This window comes from Sceloporus undulatus, chromosome 3 (assembly GCF_019175285.1).
Source record: "Sceloporus undulatus isolate JIND9_A2432 ecotype Alabama chromosome 3, SceUnd_v1.1, whole genome shotgun sequence".
NCBI classification, from domain to species: domain Eukaryota; kingdom Metazoa; phylum Chordata; class Lepidosauria; order Squamata; family Phrynosomatidae; genus Sceloporus; species Sceloporus undulatus.
Window position 1 is genome coordinate 189,847,956 of NC_056524.1, and position 26,810 is coordinate 189,874,765.

Genomic DNA, 26,810 nt, shown 5'->3' on the forward strand with positions numbered 1-26,810 from the left:
ATCCTTCCAGGTTTAGGGTGATGGGCTTACATTGACCTAGGTATTTTCAGAAGGCAGCTTCTACACAAACTGCAAAAAAGTCAAGTTGTACCTTTAAGGCAGGGAAAGGGACCTCAGATGTAAGGTACAAGCACAGTGTACATAGTTAAGGGTGGGATCAGCATGAAATTGGATGCATAAGCTGCTGGCTCTGAATAGTGAATCAAGAGCTGCTCTGTGTACATTCTATTTTAGCCTTCATATTGTATATAAATAAAAATGGTGTCTAGAGCTAAATTAAACCCTGTTCACCAAGCAGAGGCAGGTAAAAAGTAGATCTCAACATAGATGGGCCACCAGCCTACTGCTCAAGGGATTTTTTAAAAAAAATGTAAAGTGGCCACATGAAGGTCCAATTCCCTCTGCCACTGGTTACAATGATCCCTTACCCAAAAGGCAGAGAGAGAGAGAGAGAGTCCATATCTAGAAATATAAACTGTTCCATTAAAAGACAACAAGTTATAGGTGCTATGTACTATGTACTAATATTATTCAATTACTTATAATTAAGATTCTTACTGTAGGGGAGTGTTTCATTTTCCAGGAACAGAACAGCTTTCAATTGGCAAGAGTGCATTTTATCACCCTGTTTAATTTATACATGGAACATGTCATACAGTAAATGAGATTAGACTGGAGGAAGAAAGTGTGAAAGTTGTGGTAAGGAAAACCAAAAATGTAAGATATACGGATGACACCATGTTGCTAGCAGAAAACAGCAAAGATTTGGAATTACTATTGATGAAAGTTAAGGAAGAAAATGAAAGATGGAGTTATAGTTGAAAATTAAGAAAACTTAGGCCTTGAGCAGATAGAAGAAGGAGCCAAAGGCTGCTCCTACCCCGATTGCTGCAGGACTGTGGTGACCAGATGCCGCAATCCCAAGGCTGGCATGAAGCTACATTCAAAATTCAGCATCTACAGTATGCTTTCTGATTTCTTTGTACAATAGTGAGAGCTGGATAGTGAAGGAAGCTGGTTTGAAGAAAATCAATGCACTGTAATGTGGTACTGGAAGAAAGTTCTACAGATACTATGAACTGCCAAAAAGATGAATAACTCACTAGAAATAAAAATGACTAAACAGGTGCTATTGTTCTTTGGATACATCATGAGATGAGATGACTATTTGGACAAGGTGATAATGCCAGGTAAAGTGGAAGGCAATAGGAAAGGAGGAAGACCACATTACAGATGGGCTAACTCAATAAAGAAAGCCATAGTACTGAGTTCACAAGACTTGAACTGAGTTGTATGTGACGCACCTCTTTTGGAAAACTCATTCACAAGAGCACCGTAAGTTGAAACCAATTTTGAGGTGAAATATCAACAAATTGTTTTCCATGGGAACTAACCATTCACACCATACAGTATTGTATGTAACCTTTCTAAAGGATTCTTCAGTATTCTGCAGAGAAATGTAATTGAGCTCATATACCAGGAAGCCTATTATATTTTCTTAGTAACCATTTTATCAGTTTAAAATTTACTCTTAGTCTGCCGGAAAACAGAGGCTATTAAAGTCATATCGTCATTAGTATGCTGTGGATTTCCTACATGAATAAAAACACAGTAATTTAAATTCACAGGCTGCAATCCTGCAATTAATTACCTCTGCAAATCAATGGGCCTTTGTGTCGGTTAACTGCATGCAGGATAGCAGCCTTAATTTGCACATTAAAATGAAATCATTTTCCATTACCACTGACATTCTTTCCCATCTCTTAAGACATTTGGAGCATCTCAAATCCCTCAGCCGCTACAGTCATATTGTTTTTATCATATCTTTGCCAGTGTGGTATACCAATTAGAGCAGTTGTTCCCATTCTGGTGCCTTCAAGATGCATTTGGCCATGCTGGCTGGGAACGATTGTAGTTGCAGTCCAACAAATCTGGAGGGCACCCAGATTGGGGAAGCCTGTATTACAATGTTAGAGGAAGGTAGAGAACAGGACTTATCAATATCACTCCAATAAGCCTCCCCTCATTAAAAGTACATCTTGCAAAGTCATCAACTTGTCAATAATTCTTAGAAATTTTGAGTCGTGTATATCATGAGGCTCCAGTATAGCAAGCAACCATCACTGCTTAATGAAATAGTCTTAAGAACTATGAATAAATATGCATTTGACACTAGACTGTCCTTTTTTCCAACTGTTTGGCATAGCCCAATGAAACAAGTGATTTCACATTCACATTCCTCCCACACACATTCAGAAAGTGTGGCAGGCACAGGAGCAAATTTAACACTTCATTTTCTGTGGCTTCAGCACTAATATGCAATTGCTTGCAGGCTGCTCTGAAGTTCACATTTTATCCAGAATGGTCTTTTCTGTTAACTAATTATAAGTGGACTGACAATGTTCAGGCAGAGTAGGTTTGTATCAAATGTCAGTTCATGGCATGCTTTTGTTGATCGTTTCGTTGTGAGTGTTAAAAAATCTTTTGCATGGCTTGATAAAATATGCTGCCCTTGATGAATGAGCTTATTGCTGGGCTTGTAACATCACTATACTCCAACCTAACCCAAAGATACCACTGTGGGTTGTCCATTTAGCTGGTGGCTGTAGAAACAGATAGTTAACCAACAACTATGATTTGAAGCCAGTAGTGCAATGAGAAACAGGAAAGATCTCAAACAGATAAAAAGAACCCATGCAGATGGAAACTGTAGCCCAAAATATACCGTAGAAATAATCCAGTTTGAGAATGCTTTAACTTCCCTGGCTCAATTCTAGGGAATCCTGGGAATTATAGTTTATGGTGGCACAAGAGCTCTCTGACAAAGAACGCTAAATGTCTCACAAAACTACAGTTCCCAGAATTTTCTAGCATTGAGCCAGGGCAGTTAAAGCAATCTCAAACTAGATTATTTCTACGGTGTGTTTTGGACCTATTGTAATGTTACAAGCCCCTAGATTACTGGGTCATGGATGTGATGAGGACAGATGTTTATAGGTTTTCTATAGGAACTACTGAAATCCTCTCTTTATAATCAGATTCTTGTGAGGGCAAGCACAGTTTTCCTTGTGAAAGACATTGACTAACGCAAAGTAGCAACAGAACAAATCTGCCTCCTCTGTCATCAGCCCCCCCCCCCATCTTTTCTTTTTTTTATACTCTTGTTGCAAACATAACCATTTTTCCCCCTTAGCATTTTTCAGATATCTAAGTTTGTTCTAGCTGTAGGCTCCATGGATTGGTTGCTACAATCTTTAGTTGATCATTTCTATTCATCTTTGGTGTGCCTTTCCTTCTGTTTCCCATATATGTTCCTTTTAACTCTGGTCTCCTCAAAATGTTCCCCGTTAAAAGATCCCTGGCTTCTTTAGATGCTTTCCATTTTGTGTGTTGAGAACTAGGTATTATCCTGGTAACTTCATTTCATGGGACTAATGTTTTATTTGGTATGATGTTGGGAAATCCCAGCCAGATGATTTATCCACTATTTTCACCATCACTTCATTTTTTGCTAACCCAAAATGCATGTTTGGTTGCTCAGCAAAGAATCAGACTTAAAATCCATCAATTACCAGTAATCATATTTCCAGTAATCATGTTTCATGGACCACAGTCAGCACAAGGTCTTTCTCTGCTTAAGGTAGACATAATGATTGAAGAATAGAACATAGAATCAAAGAGTATAGTCCCTAGTCATGAATACATGACTGTATGCATTCCAAAATCCTTGACAGAAAGGTGCCTATTGATCTCGATGGTCCAGTATAAATGAAGGTTACTGCTGCATCAGCATGCTTCATGAAGCAGAAATTGAAGTCATATTGGTAACTGTTAACTGGCAAATTATTTCAATCCAGCATGATGGTGTCACTGCATTGAATTAGAAAAGGCTAACTAACAAAAGTAGAGGCCTTGTGGAGCACTCGGCATCTGTTTTTTTGACAGAAGCATCCTATCCCTAGTTTACAAAGGGAATATGGAAGTGGAGGGAAATAACCAATAGAAGGAAGGAGGGGATGGGTTTCAGAGTTGTGTCAGAAAGTAGTGTTTTAATTAGTGCAGAACACTGAGTGTATTGAGTTTAAATGTGTTAGGTACTTTTGATAACAAATTTCTCCATTCTATAGCATCTCTTTTTGCTTTTCTTTGTTCAAGTGAAGCCAGTGTTGCAAACAGCTCAACAAATTGAGGTTTAAGTTCCAAAGAATAAGGATATGATAATGATCTCTATGTGTAATGAATGAGAAATAGTTCATATCATCATGATTTGAATCCTCAAAATTACATAAGCAATGAGAAACTAGACAGCATGACCATCTGTTTAGGCTAGAAAATATCTATTTTGGCATGTGTCTGTCAGGTGTATATCATTATATATTTTGCTTTATTCTGGTCTTTAGGGTCTAATGCTCTCAAGCTTTTCTTAATAAAAAGAGAATTCAGCTGTTTGCAAAAAGGCACTTCTGATATCTTATTTTCCTTCACCACATAACTCCATAGTTCAAGAACAGTGCACGTCTAAGTCATAGAAATATCCTCATATGAATTTTCTCTCTCTGATTGTATGTGTACAATCAGAGAGAGAACACACCACAATTTTGGCTAACAATTACCTGTACGGGTGATATTTTTCTTTTCTATACTTTTTCCCTCTACATCAGAGTGATTTAGAAATACAGGATTTTTTGATGGTGTGCTTGTTCACTATTTCTAATTGTACCAATGAAAACAGGACATTTATCATATTTCTTCCAGAGAAATTTGATGTTAATATTACAGTATGCCTGTTGTTAATTAACCACTATTGGAATATTATATCTTTACATCCCAAAATGTGAGTGAACCTTTCCATTATTTATGATAGCAAGAACATTATTACCATAGTGACATGTTCATATTGCACTAGCAATATCAAACACACAAGAGTTAATACTAAACAGCACTGTGTTACTTGACCATTCTACGCACTGAGCAAGACAGGGGATCTAATCATCATCATCATCATCATCATCATCATCATCATCATCATCATCATCATCATCTGATAATGAAAGCCAGCATGGTGTACTAGTTTGAGTGTTAGACTTTGACTCTGGGGTTCAAATTCCTACTCAACCATTGAAAACCATTGGGTGATCTTGGACAAGTCACAGTCTCTCACCCTCAAAGGAAGACAAAGACAAGCCCCCTCTGAACAAATCTTGTCAAGAAAACCTCATTGTCATAAGTCAGAAACAAGTTGAAGGCACACAACAACAGGCCTTCCCAGAATAGAGAACCCGGCCTTAGAAAAATGTCTGGGAAAGATACTGCTGCTACCACTGATTGTTTGTTGGTATGATGTTGTTGACCTTCTGGTCAGTTTCTAACTTGTATGTTTGTTTATTTGTTGTTGTTTTTTGTTCTGTTTTTTAAACATTGCATTGGATTTAATACTTTTTTAAGGAGGGGAGGGTACCAGGTTTTTTATATGTTTTGTATTTTTAACTTTGTTAGCCGCCCCGATTGTTCTCAGAGGGGCGGGATACAAATAAATGTTATTATTAACAACAAAAACAGTTGTAATGTATTCCAAAAGGGCTAAAAGTAACCAAGGCCAATAGTAATATGATGTCCAACAAATATGAAGTTCTGAGAAATTGCCTTTTTATACAGTCCCATACTGTGAAGATCTTCTGTATTAGTACTATCTCCCCCCCACACACACACAACATGACAACTGATATCGAAACTCTCCTTTAATAGCAGCTTCAGTAAAAAATATGTATATGAATGGTTCTATGGTTCTGATACTTCGTCTAGTACATTCAAAATATTTATACAAGCAAAATTCTGGATAAACAGGCATACTGTTTACCACATTACTAAAGCAAACAAACCTGTAAACGGTACTCTGAATTCAGGTAATCAGGATATTCAGCTATTAAAGAAACAGATGCTGGGGTTCTTACTTACCCAGATTATACCACATGTCACGGATCTCAAAGCCAATTTGTCTTCTCATATCACCATACCTAGGGAGAACACACATTTCTTTTTTGGTAACATTTTACATTTCGGTATCATAATTGAATTATAGCTATGTCAAAAAATACCAGCCAAGGCTAAATGGTTTCCTTGGATTCTAGTGTATCTTACATCTTCGAATGATTTAAACCTCTTCGTTTGTGAGATAATTTATCCTCTGTTATGGACAAGGGGGAAAACCAAGCAGAATTTAAATGGTGTTTTCAAATCACAAAAAGGGGAAGATTTTAAAAAGCAACAAGCATGCTTAAGTATGCCAGTGCTAAGATCTGCATTTCTTATCCTTGCTTGAAGGAGGAAAGGAGCTCCACTCGATAGTGCTTTTCTGTAAACGGTTTACCTGTGGGAATTTCACTTTGCCTTATCGGCATATTACATAACTTTCCTTTGGGAGTGTGGGGGTGGTTGTGTAGATTAATGAGAGTATTATCCATTTCTCGGTCTCTAATAGCTGAAGAAAACAAACTGCACAGCCTTAGGAATAGTGTGTGTATGTGTGTGTACACTGACTGTCCTAGAAAATGTTCTATGAAGAACCATATCCAGCAGGTATCAAAGACAACCTTCCAAATCACATTGAACTGGACAGTTTTGTGAATTTAAAAATAAATTCCTGAGCCCTGGTGGTGCAGCAGTTAAATGCTGGTTCTGCAGCAACAACATTTTAAGTTCGATCCTAGAGGAGGGCTCCAAGGTCCACTCAGCCATCCATCCTTTTGTAAGTTGGCAAAATGAGTACCCAGCTTGTTGGGGGCAATTGACTCACACACTGTAAACCGCTTAGGGAATGCTAGCTTAATGAGAAGTGGTAGACAAACTTGCAATTTTTATTGCTATATAAATCTAACCTGAGATTTTTGTAATACTACAGTGGACCCAAACCAGATATGAGCAGAAGAGCAGCCCAGAGGCCCAGTGAGCTCCCAGCATTGTTTTTTGGACCCTGCAACTCTTTCAAACTCCCTTGATCAACCCTTTTTTTTCCACCTCAAAAAGAAAAAAACACACAAGGGAATGGGGAGGGCAGAGGGAGGGTTAAGATTATCAAATGCTGGCTACTCTTCCATCTGTTGCCAGAGCAATGGCAGATGGAATATGGAGCAAAAGGATTTCACCAGCTGCTGGGGCCCAGGCTCAGTTGTGGTGCACCCATCTGCTCTTCTTCTCTCCCACCCCTTTTGTCATTTTTTGGAAGTCTGTATGGTCCCAGAGGCTCCCAGGAGCAGAAAACTGGCCCCCAGACTAGCTGCAGATGCCTAGTCCTAGCCTAAATACAGTGGGCCCTTGGTATTCTCTGAGGTTTGGTTCTAGAACCTGCTGTGGATACCAAAATTTGTGGATGTTCAAATCCCATTAAATACAGTAACATAGTAAAATGGTGATCCTTATATAAAACTGAAAAATCAAGGTTTGCTTTTTGGAATTTATATATTTTAAAAATATTTTTAAGCTATGGATGGTTGAATCCATAAAGAATGAATCCACAGTCCATAAAGGGTGCAGAAAACAGACATTGAAGGATGTCAAAAGTGTATGCTTCCTCACAATGATGAAGAAGAGCAAAGCCATATGAGGTTTTCAAAAGATAATCTGTAAACAAATGGGGAACTTTGGTTTGGTTTTAATTCAGTTTCCAGGTTTATGATATAGAAGGAATTAACCACAATTTAAATGTTTTCAGGGGAGAGGATATTAAATACTCTCTTTTCATTGCAAGATTTTAAGAGTTCATCAGAGTTCTTTTATGTTGGAATCATACTAAAGTTTTAAGATATTGTTCATCTTCATAAATATTATGAAGATTACTGTTGTTTACATTCCTCTGCTACTAACACAAGAAACGATTTCTAGCCCTTAAAAACAATCTTGCAGATATTTGATATTTAACAAGAAGAGGAAAGATTCTACACAAATGTTTAATAATGGTATTTAATACTCAGAAGGACCTTCTGGTATTAGATGAGGTGATCACTGACATCCCAGTGGGGTGGAAGATAAATGTCTTTCACAAGTGAATATAATCTTCTATTTTATCCACTTGCCCTTATAGGTTCCCAAACAATTTACTTTCTCAGTTCATTGACTACAGTATAACTGTATGTACGTGTAAGATAATAATTTGTGAAATATCACAGAGCTCTATAAATATGGCTAATTTGGGTCACGAATTCAAGCTATATATCTTAATTACCTGTGTATGTACAAAAGACAGGTAGTATAGACATACCTCCTATTCCTCCTCAGAAAGTTGGTATTACCTTTAGCATACAGCCTGAACTGTCGTTATTGCAACTGCAGTTTCTTTACACTGCAGACTGCTGTCCTTATCCTATAGTGCTGAAGTAGTCTCTATTGAAGAAGCTTCCCACAGTCATCCTCTGTGACCTCTGAACCATATACAGCTGTATAAAAAGGCAAGGGAGCTCTGCTAGAAAGGCATGATCTCTAAATACTCCAAGCTCTTGTTTGCCCAATATGGTCTTCAGTGTGCTACTGGACAAAGGTTACTAGAAGTTTAGACTAAATTGGGGCATTTCAGAGATCAAAATCCAAATTGTCTTCATGCTCTGAATGCAACCATTCCAGCCTTGAGAATGTTTTTCATTCACTTTAAAACAAATAGAAGGAAATAATGATAATTTTTAAAAATCCACTGGAAAAAGGAAATGAAAAAATGCCACCCAGAGTTAGCTGAAAATAAAGTTACCTGAAAAACTAACACAGTAGTTTTGCATGTGTGTATGTCCCTTTGCCCGTTGACTTAAGGTGACCCCATGAATTTCATAGGGTGTTCTTAGGCAAGGAATACTCAGAGGTGGTTTTGACCATTCTTTTCTTTGAAATATAACCTACACCACCTAGGTATTCATTGGCAATTTCCCATCCAAGTAATAACCAGGGCTGACCCTGCTTAGCCTCCAAGATCAGACAGGAACTTGTGCCATTAGATTATTTACGCAAGTTACTCAATAGTCTTATCCTACAAAAGATAGTAATTCATTTTTTAGCTGCTGCTGACTTCCAAAATGTAACATGTTTCATTACTCATTAATACTCTGTTACTAAAATGCAGCTTTTAAATGCTGGCTTGCATCCTTATGATTGCATAACTGTTCAGGATTCAGATTTACAGGAAAAAAATCACAGATTCCAAACCTCCAAGGATGCAGAGCCCATGACCCGACAAGGCAATTTATTCCCCTGTCAAACTGCTCTTACAGTAAAAAGGATCTTCTTAATGTTTAGCTGGAATCTCTTTTCTTCTCATTTGAATCCAATGGTTCATGTTCAAGTCTCTGCAGCTACAGAAAACAAGCTTGTTCTATCTTCTATAGGACATCCCTTCAGATCTTTAAAGATAGTTATCATCACCTCTCAGTCTTCTACAAGCTAGACATACCCAGCTCTCAAAGTCTTGGCTACCCTTTTCAGGGCATGTTCCAGCTTGTCAATATCCTTCTTTAACTGTAGTGCCCAGAAATGGACACAGTAGTCCAGGTGAGGTCCGCTCAAAGCAGAACAGAGTGGCACTACCATTTCTCCTGATATGAACACTATACTCTGTTGATGAAGTCCTGAATTGCATTGGCTTTTTTAGCTGCTGCAGCACACTGCAAACTCATGTTCAGCATATGGTCTACTAAGACCCATAAAACCTTTTTTACATGTACTACTTTCAAGCCACCTGTTACCCCTTCTATATTGGTGTGTTTCATTTCCCGTGCTTAGATGTAGTACATTAGTTTTATGGTACCTACTGTACAACCCTACTGTGAGGTGACCACCTCAGGCTTCAAATCCCATGTGACATAGAAGAGGAGAAATGTGCTTGTTTGTAACTGATTTTCCCCCTCCTATAGAGAGGAACATGTGGGATTGTCTGTCACTGCTACCAGCTACCAGAATAGCTAGGCTAGCCTTGGGCACTATGTATCTTGACAAGGAGCAGGAGGGCCATTTGCTACTCTACCTCAGAAGAAAAATGTCAGACCAGGTTAGCTGAAAATAAGCCTGAACCAGAAAATAGAACAGCCTCAGTCAGAACTGAACTGGGAAGAAACACATTTATTATCTGATTTATGTTCTCCCTATGATCTCTCTTTTCGCATAGCTAGAGGTTATTATAAAACATAATCTACACGAAATGATTATGCCAAGCATTCAGATAAGTGTGAATTTGTACTCTTCTCTGAATCTATGGAATTATGAATCGAAGGTTTTCACCATCCTCCACCCAAGAGCATCATCATATCTAAAAAAAGGAGGAGGAGAGATATAGATGAGAAAAGCTTTCCAAAGAAATGTGGATGCTATCTTCTGACTTTTAGTCAGATGTTCAAGGTAAGCCCTGGACAACACAGTACTAAAATCCAGGTTTCTTTCAAGCAAAAGGATTAATAAAGGATTCAATCTCTTTTCTGAAATTTCCTCCACCCAGTTAGGTTTTCCTATACAGCCAGACTATGTATAGAAAGTAAAAGAAAAATTATATTTCCATGCAATATTTAATTGTGTGTAAGCCCACCACTTATACTTATTTATGGACCTAAGATTGCTTTTGGCCAGAGAGGGTGCTTATGGATTAGGGCAGAGTTTACATAAATATGGGTGTGGGTGGGTAAATATGTCTACATATTTCTATAACATATTTGTATAAAATTCTATCTGACTGTTCACTGACGTTTGATGGTAATTCTGACAAAAGTGAGAAATGTCTGCACATTCATATTTGTCTTTGAGTTAGTATAGTGATGGTGCTACTTATTAGTCAACCAAGCTTATGCAAAAACCATTCCATATTTAGCATTTGTCTGCAGAATGCAAACAGTGGGATTGGAGTCTAGCATGTATATTCTGTAGCAACACCACACTCTGAATACCAGATCAAATTGTTTTTGTGTATTCCAGTTGCCAATCTCTGAATTTCATTCCAAAAGAAATTCACATTATTTCAATGGTTTAGTGCTATGCAGGCATTATGAGAGTACTAAGCCCAACATACAAGCTGGCAACACGAAATGTAGCTCCACACACAGGCACTTGTGTTTATGGCATTTACATCTGCAGGGAAGAGGTTCTTCATACATATTGTTATACATGCAGAGCCTGTCATGAAATTCAGAACTCCGCACTACTGGAATTATGTGCTCTCATTTGTAGGGCTACATGTCTCTTACACACATGGATAGTCAGTGTACCCCTATCCCCACTTGCATATAGTTTTTAGTACTTTTAAATGGCACCTTAATATTATTTATTCTTCTACAGATTAAAATAATTATATACCACTTTTCTTTATGTAAATTTCAAAGCCGTGAAGAAAATTCATCTATTAAAGATATAGGATTTAATTTATTCATTCATTCATTCATTAAAGTACTGTACAGCATAAAAGGTAAGACAAAATAATAAGCACTCTTCAATATGGGAGACATAGAAAAATATCAAATTGTCAGCCAAAGCAGTACTTTTTCCCCCAAAAGGCACCAAAATATTATTATGGTTGATATCACAACTGTTTGGGGAACAGACTTCCCAAGGCATGTTGCTATGGATATGTGTGCTGGCAACAGAGCAATCAGTCTTGCGATTTCATGAAAGAACAGGTTGATATGGAAGAAGGTGTCAGGATTTGAAGGGTTAAAACACAGCACACAGGGAAATGCTTGATGTGTGTGTGTGTGTGTTTGGCCATGAGCAATCAGCACAGTGGCAAGGCTGATCATCCACAGCTGATGCTCATTGGGCCAAGGACACTTCAGTGTCCAAGTGCACGTAGCCATGGATGATGAAACACGTGTCTGGATTGCAGAGGAGACACATGGCATGGCTACACACCTGAACTCACTGGGTTTGGGAGACCACATGGTCTGGAGTCTATATAAACCCAGGGGTTGCAAGGGTGTGGTGTGGGTTTGAAGTAGGAGTTGGATTGGTATGGTTTGGAGTTTTAGAGATCTGGTTTTGTACTATAGCACTGTGAATAAAGAGCACTTCGAGGATTTTTGTTTCTCTGGTGGTTTATCAGAAGAAGCTACAGCATCGGTTTGCTGTGTGTCCCTGGAGGTTCCTGCATTGCTGCAGTTCCTGGAAGACATCCAGTTGCTGTCATCCCAATTGGACTCTGGGAGCCACACTTTGGCTTCTGGAAATTTGCCAGCTCTGCTCCAAGGGTCTGATCTAACCCCAGGACTCGTTTGAGTTGCTGACAAGGGTTGTTGGACCCCAGCAGTTTTGCTGACAGAAGGTGGGCCCTCGAGGAACCTGGTCTCAGCAGTATTAAATACAGGATCAGCTTGAGAACTTGGCCAGTAATATATTCACAGTCATTATCATACTACCCAGCCTACCCAAGAATCTCCCTGTCTCATTTTTCACTTGTTCAGGAATAAATATAACTGGATGTAAGTTTATAATAGACACTCCTGGCTGCTGAGTTCACATAGACTTTTAGAATAAAGTGGGTTCAAGAGTAGGCCAGAATAAAACATTGATTGTTCAAGCAAATTGCCACATTACCCAGAATAAATTGCCTAATTCATTGTCCTGGGAATCTTGACAGATTTGCCATCTTGTCAAGACTCGGCTTCAGGTTTATTGGCACAACTACAGCTGACTCAGAAACAGAGCTGTGTGTCATCAGCATACTGATGACACTAACTGCAAAGTTCCTAATGGCTTAATATAGACAGCAATGGGGACTAGAGGGTACACTGTAATAATGGTAAAGGTTTTCCTTGACAAGATTCTCTAGTCATGTATGACTGCAGGGGGTGGTGCTCATTTCGGTTAATAAGCCAAGAGAGCCAGCATTGTCAAAGACAATTCTATGATCATGTGGCCAGCCTGACTGCATGGAACACTGGCCTGTTACAGACAGGCCAAAATAAAGCTGCTTCGAGTCACTTTGGAGGAATGGTATTTCAATGATGCATGCGTCCTAAGAGTCCAAAAGCCGCACCAAAGCTGCACTCCAGTCCTTAGAACTGGAGTGTGCCTTTGGTGCGGCTTTTGGACTCTTAGGACGCATGCATCATTGAAATACCATTCCTCCAAAGTGACTCGAAGCAGCTTTATTTTGGCCTGTCTGTAACAGGCCACTATTACCTTCCCACTAAAGTAGTACCTATTTATCTACTTGCCCTTTTACATGCTTTTGAACTGCTAGGTTGGCAGAAGCTGGGACGAGTGATGGGCGCTCACCCCATCATGCAGCGATTGGGTCTTGAACTGCTGATCTTGCAATCATTAGAGTCAGTTACTTAACCGCTGAGCCACCATGACCCTGTGGAGTACCCTGTGGTACACCACAGCATATGTAACAGAGAGTTGAGGTAAAGTGTTGGTTATTACCTACAAAGCCCTATATGGCTTGGGCCCGAGCTACTTGAAGGAGTGCCTCCTCCCACACAATCTGCCTCGCACTCTCAGAACAACAGGGAAACATCTGCTAGAGTGTCTGAGAGTGAGACTGACAACAACTCACAAAAGATCATTTGCATCGACAGGACCGACTCTCTGGAACAATCTCCCTGACGAAATCCGGGTCTGCCCCACCTTGGATGCCTTCAAGAAGGCTTTGAAGACATATTTATTTCGGCTAGCATACCCGTCTGACTCCTTGTAGATACCATTCCTGATAGAAGCTCATTTTATTGACTGATAGATTTTATGGCTTTATCTTTTATTATGCTGAGGAATGTAAAAGCAGTATATAAATAAAGTATTATTATTATTGTTGTTGTTGTTGTTGTTGTTATTATTATTATTAGTTACCCAACACAACTCTATGTTATTTGCCCTGCTAGTTGCATGGTACCACAGAGATTCCCCCTTGCCGCTATGGGATGAAATCAGAGTAACCAAAATGATTTCTGTTCCAGCAACAAACCTGAAAGACTGGAACAAGTCTAAATCTGGATAAGTACATGAAGAATGTCCAAATGCCAATTTCTGATCTCATAGTGGGCCACTCAACTTTATTATATGGTTAAAAACATTAATTTAAAAAAATCAAATATTGTAACAGGAAGCTACTTCATGTTTTATCCAAATTTGGGAAGGTGGGTGGGAGGTTTTTTTGATGTGATCTGCTGTTCACAAAGCCTGGAAATGCAATAAAATAAAATAAGACTTGGGACATGCACACATGTGGATGGATGCAGGCCACAAGCCATTTGATTCCCATCACAGTTTCCTGCAGGCGTGTCTGGAGATTAACCACAAAACGCTTAGGCATCTTAGTCAAAAGAAGATATTCTTGGTTGGATGATATAAACCTCTGGCTCATGGGTGGGCTTTTCCAGGAGCAGGCTATTCAACAAAACATTACTTGGAAATATTATACAGAAGTGCATGCATATCAATTATGAAAATTAGCAACAGGACCATTAGTAATTAGGCAGTAAAGCATACTCATGAAATGAGATTAAAATTATCAAAAAGCTAAAGTGGTTTAAAATGAATTTTTCTAATATGTAAATCCTGAAATGTCTTGACTCCATGAATATACTATGAGATAAATAGTTCCTTTATCCTGTAATTTGGGATCTTGACTTGAATCTACAGAATATGGTAAAATACTTGATTCATGGTTTCAAGACTAACCTTTCATCATACTATGATTGCTTTTCAATGCATCTTAAATTTTCTAAGCAGCTAAAGTAATATTATGTTAATAAATCACTTGCTCCTGTTCATGATTTTATACTTAAAATACAACTTACTTGTTAAGTATTTTGCATCTTTTAGTACTTGAAAAGTTCTCCAGTTGTAATGATTCTTGAGTTAGAAATGCAACAGCAAGGTGAAAGTAGTTGTTCCAAAGCTGGAGGCCACAAAGATTTTTTGAAGAGAAAGAAGGTCACTATTACATGACTAATCAATCATAACACAGTTATTATTAAGATGTAATTTATATGTATAAATATTAATGGTAAGAAAACAACAAGCTATGTTCATTCTTAACAGAATTGTTGCACATTGCCTCATTGTACACAGTTATGACTAAACAAACAAAGAAACAAACTTGCCCATCTGTACAAATATTGAAATCAAAGGCATTATGATGACTCCAGCAAAACAGAGTATGAATTCATGAACATCTTATCTATTTATACTATTAAAAGAATCAGAGAAAATTATCCTCTTCCTCAAAAGTAATGTAAGGGACAAAAATATGTAAAAATTCATTCTTTACAATTTCAGTCAACTCTGAAAAATGCAAACATAATTCAAGATCTCAAGTTGGAGTCACATAATTTGGTTTTAGTTACGTAAATTCCAACCTGTTTCAATAAACAGTTGCCATGTTGTATCATTTAAAATAATAAATAATCCTATTTTTGTTTGGTTAAAACTGAGATAATTGTCTTAAAACTAAGATCATTCAAACAAAGATATATTCTGTGACCATCATAAAATGTATGGAAAAGACCTGAGACGCCTGCCTAGCAAAGGATTGTCTCGGGAAGAAAAAAAAAGAGGGAGGGAAAGACCAGTGTGTTATCTATGATAGTGGGGAAATGATGATGGTGGGATACAACTGAAGAAAACTGGTGAAGTTGGTGAGAAATGTAGCCTGCATTATAATATATCTAGAGGTCTGCTTTTTTGTGCTTGATACTGCTTCATAAACTTGAGTAGCCCTTAATTTAAATAAAAATGAATCAATCAGGGAGGTGGGGGTGGATTATTTTTATTTCACAGAGCTCTTATGGCAAGTTCAGTGGGCACTTAAGAAAATAGAATAATGTTGGACAACCAGTGACACCGCCCCCCCAGAAGACATTGGACTCCATTTCCTATCAGCCACAGATAGCCAGACTTAGTGGGAATAAGTAGGCCATACATGTGTGGAGGGCTGAAGGCTCCCCTTCACTGTAAAAAGTTACAGTTTGGGATTTGAAAAGTATGCATATTTTTAATGACATGTAAGATATTTCTTTATTTCTTCAAAATATTAGTCCAGCCTAAAAGATCAAAAGATCTCCAAGTCAGCTACAATCCATGAAACACTTTAAAACAATCTAAGATGACATTAAACTGTTTAAAACACCTTCATATAAATCAACATTAAAGATAAATGCCATAATATTGAAGTGTCTTACCTGTAGCTCGAAGTTGGCTTGATCAAGAAATTTCTTGTTTAGCATATCTGCATACTGATTAATTGCACGCAGGAAGACTCTGAAAGTTCAAGAGAAAATTACATAATTACACACTTAAAACTGGCACCTTTGTGAGCTTGGCATTCCAATTAGATATAAATCTGAAACTGTCTGGAAAGTAGAGAATCTGTGGCAGGCATTTGAAAAGCAATGCCATCACAACACTATTAAATATGCAAAATTATATGTAGAGGCTCAAAATTAATCAAGGAAATTAGCATATGTAGAATAGAAGAAACAGAAGCAATCCTTTGGATAAGTCCAAGTCTCTTTTCTAATACCATGAGATCATCAAAAGATAATTAATAATTCCATTTACTGATAAGCAAAAATTAATTGCTTCATAAAGCCCATGCACTAATATGATTGGTTTAGAATTTAAACTATGTACTTAAATAGAATCGACAAAGGTTTGAAACCTGCAGCTTTTATAATCTCTTACAAATGTATAATATGTGCATTTTAAAAGTGAAATTCCCTAAATTACACTGAATATAAACATATACTCTCCCAAACGGGCCAGGTATTATATACTGAAATGAAACTCCACATGTTTGGCAAGAGTAGAACAAATCTGAAGTGTTTTGTTCTTTGCTTTCCAGAAAGTATTTCAGTTGAAAAAAAAAATGTAATTGGCATTATTAGCCTGTCAGCTAATGCCCTGGTAAACTGACATGTCCTTTCAGCAGACTATAGACACTGTAGGTTTGTGTCATTATCTTTGAAAGCCTTGAGATAATAAAGGGCAGACTCTAAGACTCTTTCTAAACGACCTCTCTCATTGTGCACAATAGCGATCTGTGTAAAGAGGAACCCACATTATGACACAGATAATAAACTTAATTACAGCTAATACATTTCAGTATCAAGCAATAAAAGAGTGTCTAGAAACTGATGACATATGGCATTTTGAAAGCTTCCTTACAGAACAGTCAAGGCTCACTAGGGCCAGTTAAGGACAAACCCACAACACAGTACTATCCTGCCTATATCTGTTCTTCTCTTCTCCAGATTCTCCTTTACTATGGAGTTAACATTTGTAGGCATGCCTTCTTCAGATGGGACTCAGCATTCTAGTTACACATGTACATTTATTTCCCACAAATTCCTTCTAAAAGAAAAAAAAATCTAATTTTTTAAATCACCTCCTTGTTGCTAGAGTATATCTGAAATTCAGTCCTGTTAGACAAAGTTAGATGGAAAACAAAACTATCCAACAAAAGAATTATGAACAATGTTAATTTGTTCTTAGACAAACACACTCCTGAGTCCTGTTCAATGACAAGAAGAAAAGGAAGGTGTTATAAATTCCATTCTCCATCCCATGTCACAAAGCTTAAAAACAAGCCTAACAACTGATTTTCTTAAATAACTTTGTAATTCAAAATCTTAGCAATAAATTCTGTTGTGAAGACACAAAGGCAGAGGGAGAGTGGTAGTATCCAGTGGTTTGCAGTGAGTGCCATGTTGGAAGGCTGCACATTGGAAAGAGGCTGTGGATGTTTCACCGTCTTCCTCTACTAAGAGAGAACAGATGCATAGATTCACCGAATAAACAAAAAGAGTTAGAGTATATGTATGTGGGTACATGTAAAATATACATGTATGTGTGTGATGGTGTCAGGCTGTGGGAAGTATTATTTTGAATAAATCTATACTCTGATGCTGGTAAGTATTGTTTTGAAGCTGCTACTTTGTTAATATGTTATTTTGAAAATTATTATGATTATGCACGTTTTTTAAAAACAGCATTTCAGCCTTTTATTTGGAGGAAATTTGGATAACAGAAAATTCACATTGGCCACTGAGGAAGACTTGTAGTCAACCTTGGGCTATCTTTTTTCCTTCGACAAATGAATCTTCTCCCTTACTGCCATTTATAGTGCAGACTATATAGTGCAACTTTGAATAATTAATTATTCTAGTATTTTATTATATTTGTTATTGTTGTGCCTCCAGGTTGTTTTGGACTTATGGTGACCCTAAGAACCTATCATGAGATTTTTTGGCAGGTTTCTTCAGAGGGGGTTTGCCATTGCCATCCTCTGTGGAAAATTGTAACTTGCCCAAGGTCACCCAGTGGGTTTGCATGGCCAAGCAGGGATTCGAACCCTGATCTCCCAGAGTCATAGTCCAACACTCAAACCACTACACCATGCTCTCTCTCTTATATAAAATATAAATTATATATTTGGTCCTTGGTATCAGTGGGCTAGCTATTTGTGACTTTGAGCATCCGTGGATGGCCCCACCCCACTATAGTCAATGACCACTACACCATGCTCTCTCATGTGGCTATGCCAGTGCAGTCGCACACTCCTCATGCATTCATTGACAATAATAGAATTTTAGGTCCCACAATTTTTGGTATCCATGGGGGGGGGGGGTCTAGAACGGAACCCCCGTACATATGGAGGGCCCGCTATGTTTGTATGTCCACACACATACATATATACACTTATATTACTTTTCTATCCAAATTCTTTTTGTTTAGCTTTTGCTATTCCAACCACACATGCCATTTTCATTTCCCCTGAGTGCCTCACAGGTGTGTGTGTGAGTGTGTGGAGGACTGGGGGGAGGGGTCTTGGAAATGGTGGTCACACAAGTAGGTGAAACCTCAGAAGCAAGCACTTTGCTGTGCAACATGCTGACCCATCTAACATATTTGTGAGTGGGTGTGTGTGTGTTTTAAGAAACCATTTCCTGTCATCACCGGGTGAGCTGGTAGGCAAAAGAACAACCAATGTACTTGGGAGGGGGACAAATGTGACAGAGTTGGGGGAATGAGAAACCAGGACACAAGGTTTTGTCAACCAGGAAAGGAGGTAGGATTCCCCCAGTGAAATTCTCATACATCAAGAGTCCCTGATTCTTCCTATCCTTCACTTCATGTTCTGCCTCACTTGCCACACAGTGACAGTCAGTGATATAGTGATCAATTTTAAGTGCAGCCAGTCATAAAGACACCATCCATAACTCAATCTATAAGAAGAAGCTAAGAATTCAGACAGCTATGCTGGTCTACATCTGTCTATAATGGGGATGGACATTTTGTGGCTGTGGGCTGCATGTGGCCCCTGGATCCCACTTTTGTGGCCCCTGAAGTCCTCTATCAGTCCATCCTATATATCAGCATAACTTGGGGTCAATTTTTGTCCCAAATAATGCAGAAAGCTCTCCAAAAGTGTGTAAAGGACAGGTTACATACCTTTAACTGTAGTTCTTTACGTGGCGATCTATGCACTTGCACAAATTTTGCCACAAATAATGCAGAAAGCCCTTCAGTCATGTGAAAATTGGCAAAATACCCCACCTACACTCACAGGCATCCCAGAAGCCTGTTGTTTATATATTTGTTGTTGTTGCTGTTCTTCCCTCACCTGGCTACATGAATCAGCCAAGTGAAATGCACAAAATACTTGTTGCAAGCTTTCGAAGCTCTGCTGGCTTTTTTTATCAGGCAAGATGTTACAAAACAAACAGGAAAAAAATTGGAGATGTTAGTAAAATGCCTGCATTTTGTTGTTTCTGTCCTTAGTTAAGATGGTATGAGAAGGGTAAATTTTGCAGGCTGGCTCCTCCTCCTTCTGGCCACGTGGGAATTGGGAGCTTTACTATGATGTAATTCTAGTGCTTACAAATACGACTGACACGTTTCAGCATTGACTGGCAGACAAAATAGCAACAGAAGGAGATAGATTAGGCTGCAATTTATTATACTTAACTGCATGAGTCAACAATATATTGCTCAGAAGCACGATCTAGATATAAAACATACACTACTTGCATCAAAATATAGGACTGGGTGCTAACCCTACTGTAGTGAGTACATTCTAAGAACCAGAATGGTGTAGTTCAGTGGTTCTCAAATGGTAGGGCAGGAGGCCCTGATCCCTTCTCCTCCTTGTCCTCTTCCTCATCCTCCTCTTTCAAAACTTTTTAATGTGTAAAATTTACATATGCATTGAGTTAAATATAAAATTTACTTAAATAAAACTGTTCTAATTCCAACAGTGTTATTTCCTTTTACACTGTTAAAGTATGGATATACATGTGTGTGCAAATGAAAATAAACACACTAAATAAATAAAATATTTTTATTCATATACTATCTTGAGTGCAGGGGTGACGTCCCCATATAGGTAAAGGAAGGTCCCAAGGATAAAAGGGTGAGTACCATTGATGTAGTTGTCTGTTGGACAAGGACTCCAGAAGACCAGGGATCAAATCCCTGCTCAGCCACAGAAACCTACTGGGTGACCTTGAACAAGCCACCTTTACCAGAAGGGAATGGCAAACCTCTCAGTAAATCTCCCCAAGAAAACCTTATGACACAACAACAACTACAACAACACATCCACATTTACATCACTGCTAGGTCTCCAGGTAAATTAGAATAGCTTGTTATAGGCATTTTCTATTAGTGTGGTGTAATGATTAATGTTGACTCTGACTGGAAAATCCTGGGTCTTCTAGAATCTAGTTTTACGCAACTCACAAGGTTGTTGTGAAGATAAAGTGAGGAGAGCCATGTATAGCTGAGCCAGCATCATGTACTGGTTTGAGCATTGGAGCACAACTCTGTAGACCAGGGTTCAAATCCCAGTTCAGATACAAAACAGCAACAAAAACACTGGATGACCTTGGGCAGTTCACACTTTCTCAGCTTCAGAGGATGGCAATGGCAAACCCTCTCTAAAAAAAACTTGACAAGAAAACCCTGTGCTAGGTTTGCCTTAGAGTCACCATAAGCCAGAAACAACTTGAAGTCACAAAACACACACACAGTCATGTATGCCCCTTTGATCTCATTACAAGAAAGGTAGGATATAAATCTAAGTAATAACTTATAAACAAATTATTATTATAACATAAGAACAGAGCAGTCATTAAAAGGAAAGGTAAATCATGAAAAAGTACTATTAATCCTGCTTAAAATTTAATGTCAAAAGGCTCATTACATGCTTTAGATTATGTAAAAAGGATACAGAGCTGGCACCTGATGTATATGCCAGGGTAAAGTTTTCCAGATAGTGCCACCATCTATCCTTGATAGCAACCTGCCCTGTCTCTCTTGGTGAAGTTTCTGGAGCAAAATCTCTGTAGGAGATCTGAATACACTGGGAATATCACTCAGGAGTACTTAGTCCTTGAGGTTCTGTTATTTCTTGAGCACTATAGAGATTACAACCAGCATTTTGAGCAGTCCCTCTAAACCTGTGGTTCCCAAACGTTGGTCCTCCAGTTGTTTTGGACTTAAGCTCCCAGAATTCCTGACTACTGGGCAACCTGGCTAGGACTTCTAGGGAATGAGGTCCAAATACACCAAGAAAACCAAAGTTTGGGACAACCAATTGGTGTCCCATGAACATGTTTAAGCAGTGACAAAACATATGTGGCTGTGAATGTAAGATTTATCCTACAAAATTTTATAAGAATTATCAAGCTAATGTGTGCACAATTTTTTAAAGAAAACTATGAATTAAAATACTATAGAAATAAGTTTCACTGTTTCACTCTAGATTATAGCTGTTACATTATCAAGATGGTGCATGCTTCCTCAGTTTCTTGACTTATATATGGGTGAAACTGGAGGAAGGAGGATCTAATCTGTAGCAGAGAAAGGTGGCAATTTCAAAGTTTTCAAGCCAGATATTACATGTCAGCAGTTGAACTATCATACTAAGTTACATGAAACACAGAACAGAACAATGCATATGGGCACCAATTTTCATTTTGAGTATGAGTTTACAAGTATTTGGAATGGGTTTCATTCATTCATAGAAGAAATGGTACACAAGGATTACACAGTGGTTAAATGCCTGTACTGCAGCCACTTACTCAAAACCATAAGGTTGCAAGTTCAAGACCAGCAAAAGGGCTCAAGCTTGATTCAGGTTTGCATCCTTCCAAAGAGGTCGCTAAAATGAGTACCCAGATTGTTGGGGGCAAATTAGCTTACAGTTGTAAACCGCTTAGACACTGCTTAGGCAGTATGCAGCAGGATATAAATGAAGCTTGTTTGTTTGTAAAAAAAATTTAAATTTCTGCAATTCTTAGCCGCACTAACTGGGTATATTTAAAGAGTGGTACAAACCTTAGACAAGTCACAATCTCTCAGCCTCAGAGAGAGGAAAAGGTAAATCCCACTGTGAACAAATCTTGCCAAGAATACATCATGACAGGTTTGCCTTAAGGTTGCCATAAGTTGGAATTACCTTGAAGGCACACAACAACAGCAACAACAAACAACAACTGTATCCATATGTGAGGAAAATGGGTTTTCATTTAATTCAGCTATCAAAACCTTGGTAATTAGGTTTTGCATAATGGGTCAGGCTCCATAAAACCAGAAAAGTCTGGAAGATAAGATTGATACTTTTAAACTTGTTCCTAAATTATCTGGAGCCAGTATTGCAGTGAAGTGGTTAAACATGCCGATGGCATTATATTGTGTAAGGTGGTAAAAACAAAGGATCTCTCAAAACTGGGAGAATGGGTAGTAAAATGGCTAATGAGATTCAGCACAAGAATGGGTAAAGTATTTCACATTGGTATGGGGGGGGGGATCCAAATTTGCATATATACTGATAGAATCAGAGATGGCAATGACCAATAAAGAAAGGTATCTTGGGGTTGTGGTAGATAATTCTATGAAAATGTCAACCTAGTGTGTGGCTGTTACACACACACACACACATATATATCACACACACACACACACACACAGAGTATAGTGAATCCTTTGTTGGACATATTAAAGAGAAAGTGAGAATAAAACTGCCACTGTTGCAATGCCCTTACATAAATCCTTGCTGCATTCACATCTGGAATACAATGTTCAATTTTGGTCATTGTACATTAAGAAGTGTTGCAATAGAGCTAGAAAAGGTACAGAAAGGGGAAACTACAATGACTGCAGTAACTGCCTGGGGAGGAAAGGCAACAATGCTTGGAACTGTTTTGTAGCTTGGCTGCAAGTCACTTCTGATTTATGGCAATCCTGAGGCCAGGGTATCACAAGGTTTTCTTGGCAAGTTCCTTCAGTGGGGATTTGCCATTGCCATCCTCTGAGGCTGAGAGAGTGTGACTTGCCCAGGGTCACCTAGTGGGTTTCATGGACAACCAAGAATTCGAACTCTGTTCTCCAGAGCCATAGTCAAACACTCAAACCACTACACCACACTGGGTTTACCTTGTAACAAAAGCAAGTAAAGGCAAACATAACAAAGGCATATAAAATTATGTATAGTATAGAGAAAGTAGATAGGGAAAACTCTTTTCCCTCTGTTATAATACTAGAACCAGGGTTTACTTACTGAAGCTAAATGGTGGGGATTCAGAACATATGAAAGAAAGTACAATCCTTTTTTTAAAAAAAAAACTTTACATGTGGTTACATTCTGAAACTCAGAGCCACAACATGCAACTATGGTTGCCAATCTGAATGGTTGTAAAAGGGGAATGGATAAATTCCAGTTTATGTAATGCTGATGCCTGAACGTATGTGAAAATGGCCAGGATAAATTATATCCCACTTTCAATTACAAAAAAGCAATTTTATAAAGAAATAGGGGAATAGCTGAACCCTGGAGCAGAAAAGCCAGTACCATTTCTAAAAGGGTATAAATACCCCACTGGAAAGTATGCAAATGAAAAGAGTAAATATATAGTGATAATAAAAAAAATTTAAAAAATCAGGGCCAGAGTAACTGAACCCTGGAGCAAAAAAGCCAGTAACATTTCTAAAAGGGTAACAATACCCCACTAAAAGGTATGCAAATGCAGAAAATAAAATGATATAATGATAATAAAGACTCAAGGCCAGCTGAACTATTTTCCTCTAAGGTACAGATTGAGTCTCCCTTATCCGAAATGTTGGAACCAGGACCATTTGGGATGTTATAGATTTTTTATTTTATTTTGGAATACCTTTATTTGCATATAATTAGATATATTGGAGATGGGACTCAAGTCTAAACACAAAATTCATTTTTCATATTTACCTTATACACGTAGCCTGACAGTAATTCTATACAATATTTTTGTATAATTATTACTTTAATAATTGTGTTCGTGAAACAAAGTCTGTGCACATCAAACCAATAGAAAGCAAAGGTTTATGTCAGCTACTTATGCAAAAAGTCTTGGTTTTTGGAATATTTTGGATTCAGAATTCTGGATAAGCAAGACTCAACCTGTATCTATCTTCTATGACTGTCAAAGTAATTATGAAAACTGATAGGTAAATTCTTAAATGAGATAGCAGAACATATTTATTTCTCAGTCTCTGATCCAACTGCTTTTGTGGTTCTTGATTAGGCCCTAAAATTTAAAACATGACTCTAAATTTTAACTACAAACTGGAAGGGCAAACAGTCTTTATATATGTGTGCGTGTATAGATATATTTATACTGTATACACACAATATATACCGCAAGGTGAAATGGCTAGAAATAAAAGGATTAAAAAAAAAACATTTCTTGCTTTGCTTCAGTAGTGTAATAGAAAATAGTAATACAGCTGTAGAATCTGTTCTGCTTTGTTGGCCTGAAAGCACTTGTGTTGCTGACACTGCTGTAAATGGACCACTAATACCAAAAAAGAGAAAACCCTTACTGAAGCTTTAGGTAATCTTCCTTTTGAGCTACACAATGGCTGTCACATTGTAAAGGAGGATATGACATCTTTTTCTAAAAAAAGAAAGAAAATGAAACAACAAAGGTGTTAAAATGCTCCAGAGCAGCATTGTAGAAAGGGTATTGGTAGCAGATGCCAGGAGGAAACTAACACATCCTAATTCAGAATACAAATATTTATTTATACTTTCCTCTCAAGAGCAAAGTATGTGTGATGTGATTGGTTTTATTCAATTTATATGCAATGGAAGCTGTTTGCTCTTTGCCACTGATGTGGTTTATTGCTCAACTCAGCTACTGTGCTAATCTATTTCACTGGGGTTTTCTATAAACATACTGCTGAAAAAGATGGGAACGTGCAGGAACACTACAAGGTTTGCTAAACATGTAAGTCATCTCTATACCCTCCAAATGTCTCAGTTTGGCAGGGATGGTCCCAATTAATTGCCTGTCAACCCACTTTTTCAGCTGCTTTTAAAACATCCCAATTTCTCTCCTCCTTCTCCAACTTCCTACATTGTCCTCAGCTTACTTTCATTGATGCAAACCTAGTTCAAAATGCAAAAATAGTTTGTACTCAACCCAGGGAGGAGCAAAAGTTATTGCTTGTGAAATATTGGCGGGTATGCCATGTCACATGATTTTATTTTCAAATCACACATCACATACCAATAATGGTCCTTAGAGATGCATGCAGTTGGATAAATCTGACTTTATTTTGAAAATGGACAGAAGCAATCCCTGGCCAACACAATTCTTACCTTTCAGTAATTAATCAATAAGCCTACTGCAATTGGGAGTACTAACTGGATTTAGACCTCTATCTGGAGTTTGAGTAGGAGTTTGTCACTTCTTAGGCAAAATTTATATAGAAGCACCACCATTAAGGCATTACCTATTGCCTCTATCCCTGTCATGGCCAGCCAAGAGCAGGTGGAGGAGGAGGAGGATGGGGTTCCTCCAGTGCAAGAGGTAATTGAGGCTACACCAGGTGCTAATCCTGCTCCAGTGCAAGAGTTAATTGAGGCTGCAGCAGGTGTTAATCCTCTCTGCCAGAGCCCAGCCCTGATCTCTCAGCCCCGGAAGAGGAGGCTCAGCCAGGTCCTAGTGCTGGTGGGATTCCTCTGGTGGTACAGCAGCCTAGTGGTGACTCTGGGGAGGAATCAGGCTTGGAGGTTCCCTCCTTCAGGCAGTGCAGGGCTGAAAGTGCTGGCAGATGCAGATCCCAGAGAATTGCTGCAAGGCAATTAGCTAACCAGCTTCACCTGGTACACGGGAGGGCATCCCCTATTTAGGAAGGAGAGAGACGTCAACTGAATGCCAGAGTTTATTGCATGATCCTTTGGTGTGACTGCTGCCTACACTGGCTCCCTATATCTTGACTCCTTGTTGCCTTGACTTTGGAATGGACTGGACTATTGCTACCCTCTGGCTGACCTGACCCTGACTATTGTGATCCCTGTTAACCTGACTTCAGCTTTGGCTTTTGGTTTGCTCTTTCTCTCACTCCCTACAAGGTTTGTGGACTATTTCTAGCTGCATAGCTAATTACCTTGTTGAACCATCCTTATTGGTGTATGTTTGTGTGTGCTGGCTGCAGTCCAGGCCAATCCCACTCCTTGGATTTGTGGTTTCTAGAACTGATGTAAATTGTCCAAATCCATCACACTGTCCAAATCCAAAGTGTCCAAATCCACCACACCTATGTCTCCCCATCCATACCTATCTTGTCATAAACAATGTAATCTTGTAGGTAAGCCTGTAATTTGAATTTGTTTCATCAATATAATCTTCTGTGCATTCCCCTTTAGGCCCTTAGTTCAGGAAGCAAAGATTTTTGAGGCTCCCTGAAAGCATGAGGTACCCAAGACCAAACTGTGATAACTTTCAAGAACCAAGTTCTATCTCAATTCTACTGAATGACAAGTGCAAATATAAATAAATAAATAAATGCTAAATCTATGCACAAAA

At 38.4% G+C, this 26,810-nt stretch overlaps 1 protein-coding gene across 4 annotated transcripts in view; it reads right to left on the reverse strand.

Moving 5' to 3' along the window:
* The window catches only part of DOCK1 (dedicator of cytokinesis 1), a 511,572-nt gene that overhangs the window by 115,783 nt on the left and 368,979 nt on the right, over window positions 1-26,810 (reverse strand). For all 4 annotated transcript variants that reach the window (XM_042460991.1, XM_042460990.1, XM_042460988.1 and 1 more), the window contains 3 exons: window positions 16,137-16,215; window positions 14,754-14,854; window positions 5,956-6,014 (listed from right to left, as the gene is read on the reverse strand). In XM_042460991.1, the coding sequence (XP_042316925.1) occupies window positions 5,956-6,014; window positions 14,754-14,854; window positions 16,137-16,215 (239 nt within the window). The remainder of the gene's footprint in view (window positions 1-5,955; window positions 6,015-14,753; window positions 14,855-16,136; window positions 16,216-26,810) is intronic.